The sequence below is a fragment of the Biomphalaria glabrata genome, chromosome 1, assembly GCF_947242115.1.
Source record: "Biomphalaria glabrata chromosome 1, xgBioGlab47.1, whole genome shotgun sequence".
Classification (NCBI taxonomy): Eukaryota; Metazoa; Mollusca; class Gastropoda; family Planorbidae; genus Biomphalaria; species Biomphalaria glabrata.
This window is the reverse complement of record NC_074711.1, coordinates 9,323,488-9,338,472: the sequence shown is the minus strand read 5'-3', so window position 1 is coordinate 9,338,472 and position 14,985 is coordinate 9,323,488. Positions and strand designations below refer to the sequence as shown.

The following is a 14,985-nucleotide window of genomic DNA, read 5'->3' as shown; positions in this document are numbered from 1 at the left end:
TATGCTTAAAGAAAACAAAAGTCATGTGACATTTAAATAGGCTTTAATTTAGCAACATTTGGATTGAACAGATCATCATTATTTAAGTATTACAGGAGCAAAGTCGCCATAATCACAGGCATTACAAATCAAAACTTGCATGGAATGTGAAAGTAAAAAAAAAACAAAAAAAATGTCAGACTTGTGTCTCAGCTCAAACCTCAAGTACATTCAGTTTGTGAATGCACACAAAGTAAACACACTCACTGACTTCTTTGGAAGAATTGAGTGTACAAGGCAAATCAATAACCAAGTCATAAATGTATTAAAAACAAGTATAGGAGCGGAGAAGCCCTTGAAAAGAAAAATTGGTTAGCAAAATCAAAACAATATTAAACAAACACTATATCCATAGCCTCTGGCAAAATCATACACATAATAATTAGACATCAACAGCTGATATGCATGGTGCTTGTAAAGTTGTATCTTTTCAAACTTATTAGATTTGTTTAAATGATTTATGAAAAAATGTAAAGAAATATCAAAATTTTTTTTTCTCAAAAAAAAATTGTTGGACCTAGGAAGAAGGAGAAAATTACACAAAGATGTCTCATTTTTTTCATGCCTAATTAAAACCAAAGGAAGAATTCCGACTCAAAAAGAATTGAATCAGGACAAACAGTCAAAATGTGAAACAGAAGTCAAGAATCAAACATGCAACAAAAATGATATTCATATTTAACATCTATGTAGAAAAATTAATCAGCAGTTGTACAAATCAAATGTTAATGACCAGATATTAAATGAGCAGAATCAAAACATAAATATAATACTGTAATGGCTTGGAGGAGGCACATAATTAACACAAGGCCAAAAACTGCCACACAAGGTTTTAGTCAGATTTTAAAGAGTTGACTAGATAAAAGAACAATCATCAGGTACAACACACATTGAAAAGTCTTGAAATTAATAATTATCTTTCTTCCTGAAAGTTTTCTAAAAGACACTGAAGATAAATTTTAAGTTAAAAAAAAAGATACATTGAGCTTGCACTGCTGGATTATAATTGTTTCAAGAACTAATCCATACCAGTAATGCTTATCCGGGTAAAGGCAGGAGCTTGCCATATTTTTTTTTAGATTTAGCAAAGTAATACTGTATATAAAATGGATAAATATATCTCCTAGCCTTTTTATAAGAAACAGAGGTCTTCTCATTGGTGCTTTGATTTGATGGCTCATTAAGATTCTCATAGTTCTTGCAAAACGGAATTTTCTTAATGTCCCTGTTTCGAGGTACCGGCACTTTTTCATTTAGTACCAAGAGTACTTTTCTTATTTAACTTTCAATAATAACTGATTTTTGGAACATTTAAATAATAAATATACAAAGTCAAGTACAAACTAATTGTGCAAAACAGGATGTGCACTTCATTTTTACCATGTAATTGGATAAGTCGCAAAAATTTTTTTGGACTAAGTACCATTTTTTTTAACTTGGTTCTCAATGAAAAAGGGATCACCTGGTGTTCTTCAGAGTAAATTAATTAATTAGAAAAAAGCATGCTATTATTGTTATAATATTTAGGGTACCGTAATGTATAAATTGTTTTTTAAAACTTTTAGTGACTAAGATCCTGAACTAAGTTGACAAGAATAAAAGTAAAAAGGTACCGGCAAGTATGAAAGTATCTCTTTCAGACCTTGAGTTTTAAGGGCAGATGATGCGAAAGTCAAGAATATACTTAACATTAAAAAAAAAAGAGACTGGGAGATTGCCGCAAAAAGCAAATTAAAAAACATTACATCAGACCGTCAGGGATATTTTGTCAAGAGTTGTAAGAAAGAAGAGAGATGTCATGACATTATTTTGTCTTTTAATAATTGTAATGGAGGTGAGGTGGCTGAGCGGTAAAGTGCTTGGCTTCTGAACCGGGGGTACCAGGTTCGAATCCTTGGGACTCTTGGGCGCCTCTGAGTCTACCCAGCTCTATTGGTAACCTGACATTAGTTGGGGAAAAGTAAAGGCGGTTGGTCGTTGTATGGCCACATGACACCCCCGTTAACCGTAGGCCACAGAATCAGATGACCTTTACATCATCTGCCCTATAGTCCACAAGGTCTGAAAGGGAAACTACTTTTTTTTTTTTTTTAATAATTGTAATAGTGAGAGTTGTGTCGGTGTCTGTAAGGCTGGTGACGGTAATGATGCTCTCTCATGACTCTACCCCCTCTGGGATCCTGACTATAAGGTTGCCAAGTGTAAGAGCCCATGTTCAAATCATAATGCGGCTCTAGATGAGACATTTTTCTAGCTGAAGAACTGTGGAAGTTGTTCGTTTCACTGCTTCCAAATTGAAAGTAACCATGGTTTTGTTTCTTTGGGCTGGGGTGTCTCTCTCTCTTGGTGTCTATGAAACTTCTCAAATCCTCAAACAATACAGGTCTCCTACTTTGCATGGGCAGATGCCAAGCAGAGCAGATGTGAGTCAGAATGAGATTGGTGATATAACGATGTGCTAACATGTCCCAGTGTATGCCATCACGGACTCGTCTGTGCAGGTGGTGGCGGAGGTAAAAATGAAGGTCTAAGACATCATGGCCATGCTTCATTGCAATCTGTGGAATAAAAAAAAACTGGTATTTTCAGACCTGCTTTGCCACATTAACTAATTTGTCTACTCACTAGTAAAACCTAGTAGCTCATTTTTCATACATGCATAATTATGTCTCCTCACTTTTTAGATCACCCAATGAATGTCTTTTATATAGAATCCATTGGCAAGATTTATGAAGAAAAGATTGACACAGCAACGCAAATCAGAGGTCAATTCTTGTGAAAATAACCTAATTAACAAATTTACAAAACTGGGTCTTGGAAGGTTAACAGCTTTAATGCTCCAAGAACTCATATTTTTGATAACCACAGATAATTTTAAATTTTACTTTGTGATAGTAAAAAGTGTATGTGTTTTGAATGGTCGGTAGTGCAATGTGTGTGCCTGTGTATGAAACGACCAGTTGACCTTCAGTGTACATGGTTGAGTGAACAGTATGGAAAGTGCATAAGTCAGGACTGTGTGTAAAAGTGGGTCAGATAGAGAACAAGATGCTGGAGTGATGAGACGAACAAGTGACTAATAAAATCAATGTGTTAAGACTCTTGTTGCATTAGTGTGTCTATTACATGGTGCCAGACGGACCGACTCCACCCGCCACAACCGCTGGAATTAAATGGTAACGTAGCAGAGAATGGGAAAAGGTTCAAGCAATCCTTTCAGATCTATGCAATAGCAAGTGGACTGGATACAAAAAGCAGAGAAGTACAGTCTGACATTATTGCATGTGATCGGCCAAGTCTATAACACTTCCCAAAGGACAGATAATGAGTGTAATGAATGTGAGATTAGCAAGTCCTTCCATACACTTCACTGCATTCTTAATAAGTTCGAGAAGTACTGTCTACCAAGAAATAAAAGACATTGAAAGACGTTTTTTTTCCAGCGATCTCAACACGAAGAAGATTCATTTGACAGCTAAAAGACTCCCTAATAAATGATAGATAGTTGATGGCATTAAGAATGAGAACAGACGAGCAAGACTTTTGAGAGAAGCAGATCTAGACATTAAAAAGGCAGAAAATATATGTCGGGCAGCTGAGGCAACTGAATGGCAGCTTAAGCTCATGAATGAAGAAAGCGGGGTACAAGTTGTGAATTAAGCAACCAATAGCTTTAGAAGAACAAAAGGAAATGTGAGTTGTAGCTATTGCAGCAAGGTTTCCATAAAAAAAGATCATTTCTCATCGGTGTGCAGATCAAAGCCTGTAAGTATAATGAAGTCAGAAGGTCAAATGACTCCATTGAGGAAAAATTTTTAATCGGCAGTATTGGCTCTCATAGTCTAAGCAACGAATGGAACTCACTCATTACTGTTGAAAACAAACAAGTCACATTCTCCCATACAGAATCTTCAAGCTATTAAAAAGAAAGAAACTCCTCAAATCAACATCCAGACTTACACACATTAAATGTAGAGTTAAAAGTAAGACTGCCATAATAGAATTTCAAATTGTGGAGACACATTCAAAGCCAATTATGGGTCTACCAGGCTGCCAACAAATGAATTTAATCTGAAGAGTCGACTTTATATAGGATGATACACTCTCAGGCTATGAGGGTGTCATAGAAAAAGTAGATCATCCCACCTACTAAATATAATAAGTTTGTCAAGAAATATTATTATACAGGTAGACTAAAGTAGGTATAATACAATCGATTCATAGAAAGCTGCTTATATAGGATAATTAATTATATTAGAAAGTTTACTCACACTTTGAGCGAAATAGTTGGCCTCAATGATGTCCAAGCGCAGTGTACTAGTCATAAATTCTATTTCAGGTACAAGAAATCCTCCTCTGGCACTAGGAGATATTGGTAAGGTTGTGTTCCAGAGAACCAGGCAATGTTTTGGAAGACATTCTGCAAATCTCTGAAAAACCTTTTCCAGGTTATCTTTGTACTCATTGATGGCATCTCGACCATACCTAAGAAACAATTTGTTTTTATGAAGCACTCATATGATCATAATGATTAGTTCATTATCATATAATACAGTATATATAGTTTCCCTTTCAGACCTTGCAATCTATGAATCTATGGGGCAGAAGATGTTTAGGTCACCTGAACCACTGTTTCTATGGACCAGGGTTTATGAGCAGGGTGTCATGTGGTCAGTACAATGGCCAACTGCCTTTACTTTACCCAACTAAAGTCAGGTACCTATTAGAGTTGGGTGGACTCAGGGCCCCCCTAAAAATTGTGAAATTCATAATGCCAGTCTTTTAGATTTGAACCCAGGACCCCAGGTTCGGAAGCCAAGTGCTTAACCACTCAGCCATCATGCCCCTATATATATATTTACAATATTGAAATAACTTAAGGAAGGCAACTCAACGAGGCAATGATGTTTATTTACAGGACATCACAAATACATTATAACAACATCTGTTAGCACAACTCTAGCTCAAGCTTTCGACTTGGGCAGAAATCATTCTTCTCCCTAATGTCAACATCCATCTCAGTCTGGTTTCTAGCAGTGCGCACCTTCTGCACTATCTTGAATAGCGGTGTGCATGGCAGGGTTATAACAATATTATGATTGCTTTGTAGAGCATCTTCTATACTCCCATAGCATGTTCAATGCTTCTCTTTGGTCAACATGGGGGGAGGAGGTATCTGGGAGAAGGTTACTGTGCTGCAAACACAACTCATCTCAAGATAAATCTCAAATCAAAATTTCCTGCTCTGGTTAGGGATTTCTTATTAATTACAGACATTACTTCAAAAGAGAAGATGATTATATTTAAAAACGAATTCCCTCAGTTAAATAGCTAAGTGGGTTTGTTTTTTTAGGCCACTCAGTCACACAGCCCATCCCACACATCTTGGCTTCACAAACTCAGTTTTCTTGAAGCCTTGGTGGCGAGATGACACAACACAATGTTTCTTTCAGTGAAAAAAAATGATATAAAAATCTTCTTCCTTAATGATGTTATAAAAATCTTTTTCCAAAATGATGTTGTATAAACAGATGCAAACTTAAATTATTTAAAAATAAAAAAACATTTAGTATAAATTAATTAAGTATTCAGTATAGTTTTTATATAGCTTATAGCTATAGCTTATAGCATGCTCAGAGCGCTATGGTCCAATCTCATTTGTGGACTAGTGGGGAGAGGGGGTATTTGAGAGGTTTTCTGTGCTGCCTTTAGGCGCTCAGCAAACACAAGCCTCGAGACCCCTTCATAGGTAGCCAAGACAAGCCAAGTTCAAGCGTACTTAGCCTCTCGACCACGATTCCCACTAAGCGTAATTTAATACAAACAAACAAGAGAACTGGGGATGCAATGTACGCTAAAGTAATATCCACAATCTAACATGGTGCTAAAATAATATCTACAATCTAACAAACAGTCTCATAATCAATCAGCTTTTATAATGTAAAGAATAAATAAGATACCTGGTTATATCCCAAAGACAAGAGTTGATAATAAGTATGTCAGGCAGTGGGTCTTTCTGTAGGTCACTCAGTATACTCTCCAGGTAGTTGCTGTAGCAGCGTGTGATGAAGTAGAAGCGCACCAAGTGATTGTCTGTTTGATACTGTCTCACTTCTGTATAGTTTATTCCATTGCACATCTCACCCTTACGCCCACCTTCGATGAGCTCATCATTCAGAAAATTGTACTCACCCTAGATCATACACAAAAATAACTTAAGAGGAATAAAAAGCTATTGTAAGTACTGATAAAGTTCATAATAAAATAAAGCTAAGTTGGGGCAACTCTAGACCAAAGATATTTCTAGTGTTCAGTGTTTTAAGGACAGACTGTAACTGCTTATAATGGTGATGGTATTCTACGTAAAGTAAGTGATTGACATTTAATTCTTTCTAATTCATATTCTTTTTCCAACAGTCAGTTCAAGTTCTATGTTAATGGTTAGTAATTGTTGATGGCTTCTAGACAGCAGCTCTAAGACTTCTGATATAGCAACAGAATGGTGATTTTGTATTTTATTGTTAAACAAACAAAATATGGCCCCGGAAACAGGGAAAAGGAAATACAAAATGGACACAATTACCATGGTAAAAGAATCATATCAATGTTATATTTAGATGTAGTTTTGTAAGCAAAGAAAAACAAACAATAGCGATAAGCCAAAATGGCTTCACTGAAGGTACAATGGTTACACCTCCAAAGGCTGAGGGAGCATGATGCTAATTAATCTGCCAGGGATCTATTCTTTTGGAAACATGTGTGCTAGCTGCATAAGTTTGGTTCAAAAGTATCTTTTCATTTTCTTAATTTTTTGTTTACAGTGTGCTGAAGTCATCAGCCAGTTTCACTAGGAGAGTAGCTAATCTATTTTATGACCTACTTCAGGAATCTCCTTGTGATGAAATATGTCCTCCTCAACACTGAACTGACCAGTATGGAACTAACCCCCCTTAACCACTAGTTTAGCATATTACAGTCCCCTTGCAATACTAAAATGACCAGTGTAGAATACCCCCCGCCCCTTTAACCACTAGTTTAGCATTGTACAAGTATCCTATTACACAGATTTTAGATCAGACCACCCATTATAAGCTGCAAACACACATCCCAAGTTACGCCCCTAACGCCTAAACACACATGCACTGGTCCAGGGACATTAAAATTTGGTGTCCATATACATCACTTTGGGTTGACACTCCTAACGCCCACCGCCATTCAAATCGTTCTTGTCCACCATGGCATTGGACGATGATCAAGCCTGATTATGTGGTTCCGCTTCCCTTCTCCCTTGCCCTCAGGTTGCAGGATAGAGAAGATTAGGTGAGCGAGTTTTAAGGAGACCATTGGTCCAAGTTAGCCATCCTAATTCCGAAAACTTGATGACCATTGGATTGGCACGACTCTAACACACCACGTCGGTCTCTGGTACCTATAAGGGCTGGAGACGAAAGTCTATGGTTAATGCCACTTTCTACCAGACTCTCTGAGAAGTCACATATTCCACTACACTCCTGCAGACTCTTGTTAGGTTTAGCAGCCTTGCTGCTCATTGTCTGGTGAAAGTTACATTCTGGTGAGATTTTCTCAGCTAGTTTGAATGTCCTGAGCAATCTATGTAGAATGCAGTTTGAAAGCTTGACATAAAATAGTATCTGTTATGTTTTACAGATCTGGCTTGTGGAACATTCTAGAGGATTCTTGTTGCCTCGCTGTTGCCTCACTATCATCATCCTGTCTCTTCTAAATAGGGTGTTCATCTCTTTTTCCAGAGCTCATTCTGTTGGCCAATGTCATCTTTTCCCTTCCTTCTGAAGCTGCAAAAACTCTTAGATTGAAACTCTTGAAATGGTGTTTTCCAGCAATTTTTTTTTTTTTCTGCTTTAGCCACTACCAGAATGACCACAAAAATAGCTTTATACAGTAGCAATTGGCTAGTTTATTTTTCCTCCCAGCAGAGTTCTGCAATCACATGAAAAAATGTGTGCATAGGCCAAGGCAAACTAAATTTACCACAGCCTCCACATGTGTTTAATAAGATACAGATATGATGAATATGCAGGTTCAATAGTTTGAACTAACCAATGTTTCAAGATATTCAGGTTCAATAAGATGTTTTTTAAAATAAAACTGACCTTGTTTTTCAACTCCTGTTCAGTTAGATATCTGTTTCCATTCAGTAACAAAACTATATCTTTGTATATACCTCTCTGTACTAGAAAAAAATAAATTGTATCTATATAAAATAAAGTCTAATTAGTATCAGACAGAATACTAAGAAGCAACATCAAGGAACACAAAATCATAAAACCAACATAACAAGCTGTAAGTTAGTCTAGGCGAAATGTTGTAGAGTAAAGTGAAAAACAAAATAAAACAGATTCTGAACATTACATTCATTTCCCTGGAAATATGTTGATCTGCTTAGATGGCTTAGTAATGTTTTTAATCAAGTATCCCATTTGTCAAAAGAGCCACTGTTGGTTAATAATAAGTTATCAGTATAGAAAGAAAGTTGAATTCTTTCTGATTTATGTAGAGAATGTGTCTAGATTTAACAAGGTTTTATTCATTCATCTTTTCCATTCACTTCTCTCATGTTTCTTTTTGCTGTATTGGGCAATATTGTACAATCAATTTTTTTTTTTTATTTACTTTAATTACTTTCCGATTCCTGACTAGAATCCTAAAATCCATCATATCTAGTATATAAACTATTATTAGATCTACATTATTCTACATGGTTCTAATCTATAAATCTAGATTTAGATATATATTATAGTTTAATTTTAATATCTCTAACTCTAAATCTGTATGGTAGGATTCAACATCAATATCATATTATATATAGAAAATTATAGATCTATATTCCTCAAAGATAAAATCATTTTATAGCTGGATATACTGATATAGACTTTAGTTAGACTAGACTAAGTTAGCTGAACTTGATTATTAGTAATAAATAGTCAATCTAGATTATTCTAGATTTATGTTTTGTTTTGTAAGCTATGGATCTGTGTCTTATTTATTATTGCTACTTTACTTTACTGTACTAAACTAATGGTGTTACTCTATTCAAATGTAAATATTCGTTTGTTATAAATTGTTAATTGTATAAATTGTTTTTTTGTTTAGATTTAGAATCTAGATGTAAGATTAATATTAAATAAATATAGTCATAAATCTATATAGTATATATCTAGATCTAGATTTAAAAAAAAAAAAGAAGCCATTGCAAACATTCCTCAAAAAGAACATATGATCCTTCTAGGTGACTTCAATGCCAGAGTAGGATCAGATCACACTACCTGGCCAGACTGTCTTGGGCTTTTTGGAATCGGAAAGATGAATGAGAACGGACAAAGACTGCTTGAATTCTGCACATACCATAAGCTCTGCATTACCAACACATACTTCAGAACAAAACCACAGCACTGTGTCTCATGGAGGCACCCTAGGTCTGGGCACTGGCACCAGCTGGATATGATACTGACACGAAAAAAGGACATTGGAAATATACTGCTGACACGTAGCTACCAAAGCGCGGATTGTGATACTGATCATACTTTAGTGTCCTGCCGGACAAGACTGCTGCCAACTAAGATCCACACATCACAGGGAAAAAGAAAATCACGCCTGAATACTACTAGCACAAAAAATCCTGATCTTTGCACCGAATTTGAGAACAAATTAGAGGAAGCTTTTAAAAACTTCTCTGTGACTGAGGTAGAAAAAAGCTGGACGTTTATGCGTGATACAATCTACCAAACATCATCACTGGTCTTTGGAAACAAAACCAAGAAAAGCGAAGACTGGTTTGAAGCTAGTCTACCAGAAATGGAAACTGCCACTACGAACAAGAGAGCAGCCATGCTAATCTACAAGAAGGATCCCACCCCAAGCAACTTAAAAAGGCTCAGAGCTGCACGTAACAATGCCCAAAGAGTAGCGAGACAATGTGCTAACAAATACTGGCAGGAGCTATGCGAAGATATTCAATCTTGTGCCGACTGTGGTAACATAAGAGGACTATATGAGGGCATGAGAAAAGCCTTTGGACCTCACACCAGCAAGTGTGCTCCGCTCAAGTCAAAAGATGGCTCAATCATCAGCGATCGTGCGCTGCAAATGGAACGATGGGTTGAACACTATGCAGAACTCTACCAGATTGAAAACGCCATCTCACCAAATGCTGTTTCCAACTTCCCATCACTTCCAGTTTTGACGGAATTAGACGGAACGCCCTCAGTAAAGGAGCTGAGCATTGCCATTGACATGCTTGCACATGGGAAAACACCCGGAGGAGATGGCATTCCTGCTGAAGTAATTCAGGCTGGAAAACATGCCCTAATCAAACCACTCCATGAACTGCTAAGCTTGTGCTGGGAACAAGGAATGGTCCCCCAGGAATTGAAAGACTCCAACATTGTTACAATTTATAAAAATAAAGGCGACCGCTCTGATTGTAACAATTACAGAGGCATCTCACTGCTTAGCATAGTCGGAAAGGCTTTTGCTAGAGTATTACTAAAGCGATTACAGATCCTGGCAGATCGTGTTTATCCAGAGTCGCAGTGTGGCTTTAGGGCAGGTAGATCTACAACAGATATGATTTTCTCTCTTCGGCAGCTACAGGAGAAGAGCAGAGAACAAAAGCAGCCCCTCTTCATAGCATTTATTGATTTGACCAAGGCCTTTGACCTTGTTAGCAGAAGCGGTCTGTTTGCTGTACTAGAGAGAATCGGCTGCCCAAATAAGTTAAGAAAACTAGTGTCAGCTTTTCACGAAAATATGCAGGGCACCGTTCAGTTTGAAAGTTCTTCCTCCAGGCCATTCTCCATTAAGAGCGGTGTCAAACAAGGATGTGTACTGGCCCCTACACTATTTGGCATCTTCTTCTCAGTCGTACTATCCAGTGCTTTTAAATCCCTGGAAGACGGAATATACATCCATAGCAGATCCGATGGAAGGCTCTTTAACCTGGCACGTCTTAAAGCCAAAACGAAAAGGCGTCGTATATTGATAAGGGAGCTGCTGTTTGCCGATGACGCGGCACTCGTATCTCACTCACAAGGAGGTCTACAGAAGCTAGTGAACGCCTTAGCAGCTGCTTGTCAAGAGTTTAGCCTTACTATAAGTCTCTCCAAGACCGAAATCCTGGCACAAGACGTCGCAGAAATACCTATAATACAAATTGGGAACCACACCCTTTCAGTGGTGCAGGAATTTACCTACTTGGGTTCAACAATTGTCAGTAACCTAGACTTAGACATCGAGCTGACAAAAAGGATAGGAAAAGCTACCACAGCATTGGCAAAACTCTCCAAGCGCGTCTGGGAAAATGGTAAATTGACCACAGCGACCAAAATCCTAGTCTACAACGCCTGTGTTGTGAGCACTCTCCTTTATGGCAGTGAGAGCTGGTCAACATACATGTACCAAGAGCACAGATTGAATAGTTTCCACTTGCGCTGCCTGAGACGCATAATGGGCATCTCTTGGAGGGACCATGTCTCCAATCAGGAAGTTTTAAGATTGGCCAATATGAACAGCATGTATGCTCTCCTGACACAAAGAAGATTACGCTGGCTCGGACATGTCACCCGCATGCCAGATGGCAGAATCCCGAAAGATATCTTATAAGCTGAGCTTGTGGAAGGAGTCAGACCCAAGGGCCGCCCAAGACTAACATATAGAGATGTCTGCAAGCGAGACATGAGAGCCTCAGGCATCAGCGAAAGTATGTGGGAAAACATAGCCAAAGACCGGAGTGCATGGAGACAGACTGTGCGTGCTGGGACAACCCTTGCTGAGAACAAAAGAATTGAAGCGGCTTTAATCAAGAGGGATAAAAAGAAAGCTGCCCTGTCTGCTAGCCCTAAATCAGAGGCATACACATGTACGAATTGTGGCAAAGTCTGCCGTTCTAGAATTGGCTTGATTAGCCACACCAGATTCTGCCCCGTCTCAAGATTAAGCCAAAACCAGTGACTCATTTGGGCGCATCCATTGCCTTTCGAGACAAAAGGAGCCATATAATAGATTTTAAAAAATAGTTTGTACATAAAGTCATGATAAAGCATATGAATATGATATACTTTATAGGTTGGATGATATATCATCTAGAATTTAGATTCTAGTACATCTAGAATAATCTAGAATGAAGATATCTAAAATTCCAAAATCAAATAAATATTAGTTAATAGGTCTACTTTGATTTTAGATTCTGATCTACGCTAGATCTACTTAGTGTCCAATCTAGGATCTAGATTTAGTAGCCTACTTTGTTACTTGTAGTAAGTTGTAGAATATAGATCTAATTCTAAGTCTAGATCAAGATTTAGTATTGTAGGCCTACTAATCTAGAATCTATATATTAATTTTTTATACTAGTTCTAGATCTAGATCTAATAGTAACTTATAATATTAATATGATACTTACGGTACCATGTCCATGACCATGGCGTACCAAAAGTTTAACTTTGAAAATTAAGACTTTAACTTTAACAAGTTTTAAAGTTTAAGTAGATCTAAATAATTATAATGATTAATAATTTATTAATGTTTAGATATTTAATAATGATAATCTAATCTAACAGAATTTTTTGACTATAACACACATAAGTGATAAGTCAATTCAATTGTATAAGATAAGTCTCTAAATACTCTAATCACTAATGACATTTAGTCTAATCAATATCAAAATAAATAATAAATCATTGCTATTATTACATTGACATTAAACTAATTAAAGACAGTTTTAAAGTTAATCATTTTGTCAATTTTGATATTTTCTAGCTAGACTACCCGATTTGGCGAATACGGCTACGCCATGCCATAACCATAACTATAGTGTTTAAACTAGATCTAGATCTATAAGTTTAAAGTTACATAAAAAGTAAACAAAATGTTAAATTTAAAATTACTCACTGGAATCACCAATAACAACAATAAATCTATTATGAAGAAGTTTGCGAACATCTTCGCTAAGAAAAGCCATCTAGATATCTAAATCCGAGGTTCAATAGTTCCTTGAGTCCGGGCTTGAGTAAAGTCTCAGTCTGTAACTGAAGTGCTTTGAGACTGCTAGACTCCTCCTATCACTATTACTATGTATTAGTCAGTATTACGTCTAGTTTACCTGTCACGGTTCAGACAGTTCAGTCAAGTTAAAAGCGGTTGATAACTCTTTAAAGTGGAATGAGCTCTCCAGCTTTGGAGGAAGGGTCGCTTTGAACAAAATCTGGTGTACTTCCGTCAAAATTGACACATTCTAGCCAACAGATCAAAGACCATCTAGTATTAGGTCTAGATCTATATATATATATCTAGAATCTAGTCTAGTAGATCTACTACTAGTCACTAATCTAGTTTTAGATCTAGATATCTATTCAGATACAGATCTAGGTAGATTAGATGTATATTTTTCCTCTCATGAGCCTACATAACGCTTGTTAACTGCGTTTTAAAAATTAAATCTTTGCTATTATTAATGTGTTGTATACAGTAGAATCTATATATGATTTCAATAAAGATAATAAAAATGGGAATCAATTTACACACACACACACACACAATATTAATAAAAGTAGATCTAGAAGAATGGTTTTCCTGAATCTGACAGAAAAACCGGTGGGAAAACAATGACTTTGCAATTGCAGAGTTTAAGTCTCTAGATCTTATTATTTTGCACGAATACCTTTATTCATGATATGAATCTTATCTTTTAGATTACAGACATTACTTCAATAAAAAAGACAATTGCTTCATACGCGTAAGACCTAATTAATTTATCTTTTAAACGAATGTCTTTAAATTATAAGATAAAAGAGGTATGAAAGAATATATAAATATATTTTTTTCAAATAAATAGCCCTAATAAAAGAAAATACGTGTAGGCCTACTTACAATACGAATTACAAATAAAAGGTCAGCTGTGATCCGTGGGGTATTAATTGTTTAGTTTAAGAAGTGTTTCAACCCACCCTAGCAAATCTGGATTTATATTCATGTTAAAGATTAAACCACTTTATAATCATTCTGTTTGTTTGTTTTTTTCTCAAGATTCATTGTTCTGTTTGTTTGCATTTCTTAGTTTAGTACTTTCCAGCTGTACCTTTCTGGATTGAAGAGTTTATATCTTCAAACTTGTGTAGGTAAATATAGAAGTAAAATAGTTGATTTGACACCCGAAGAGCCGCCATCGCGTTGACTGTCTGAAAAGGCCACAGTGCTTTGCAATTTTTTAAGTATTTTTTTTTTCACAATAATGCCGAACACATTTTATATCAACCACTTTCTAACCCTATTTGAAAACCATGTAGCCATCTCTGTAGCCTATGTCTAGAGAGGAACCTGAAACCAAATGACCAGCAATATATTTTGGATGTCATCCTTTTGAAAAGAGTGGAGCCCCGTGTCCATGCCTAGTAATTTAGTGTTACCCCACCTTTTTTAGATACCAGCCTCTTCCCTCTCCCCGTCAATATTCAGTCCCCCTGTTTCAGGAAGAAGAAAGCAATTACTGAGCGTTGGTTGGTGAACAAAACAAACGTTGCGGTAAAATGTCCGTGTAAAGTTTCACCGGGTTTCATTCAGAGTCACTGTGAGAGGCAGTGGCGTAGCTAGGGTGGGGGAGGAGGCGGAGAATTTGAAAAATTAAATATTACTCAAATGCAGCCCCCCCCCCCGAAAGAGGTCAAGTCCCCCGGGCCCCCAAACGATGGAGCATTCCTAGCTACGCCCCTGGTGAGAGGGTTGCCTAGATTTAGTCGAATTCGGGCAAATTAAACGTACAATTTGAGTGCCGGTCACAAACGCGGTCACAAAACTAGAATAAGGACGACATGTTGTTTTTTGTTGTTTTTTTTTTTGAAGCCGCTGTTGGGCCTTTGTTGCTCATTGAACGTCAAGACGCTTTTACTGGATTATTGATAATTATAACTGGAT

At 36.8% G+C, this 14,985-nt stretch overlaps 1 protein-coding gene across 1 annotated transcript; it reads right to left on the bottom strand.

Annotated features, from left to right (window-relative positions):
* Positions 1 to 26: 26 nt before the first annotated feature.
* LOC106079079 (PC-esterase domain-containing protein 1A-like) lies at positions 27 to 13,267 on the bottom strand. Its single transcript, XM_056020702.1, has 5 exons — positions 12,967 to 13,267; positions 8,172 to 8,251; positions 6,000 to 6,232; positions 4,311 to 4,524; positions 27 to 2,597 (listed from the first exon to the last, which is right to left on the bottom strand). The coding sequence occupies exons 1-5, from the start codon at positions 13,034 to 13,036 to the stop codon at positions 2,130 to 2,132; spliced, it is 1,065 nt and encodes a 354-aa protein (XP_055876677.1). The 5' UTR covers positions 13,037 to 13,267; the 3' UTR covers positions 27 to 2,129.
* Positions 13,268 to 14,985: the final 1,718 nt, after the last annotated feature.

Bases quoted from the DNA above. Each gene is read 5' to 3' on its own strand.
- LOC106079079 (XM_056020702.1), bottom strand. From the start codon at position 13,036: ATGGCTTTTCTTAGCGAAGATGTTCGCAAACTTCTTCATAATAGATTT. The intron at 6,233-8,171 runs GTCAGTTTTATT...TGTATGATCTAG, and splicing joins AACAGGAGTTGAAAAACAAG to GGTGAGTACAATTTTCTGAA. The intron at 4,525-5,999 runs GTATCTTATTTA...ATTGTTTCTTAG, and splicing joins TGTCTTTGGGATATAACCAG to GTATGGTCGAGATGCCATCA.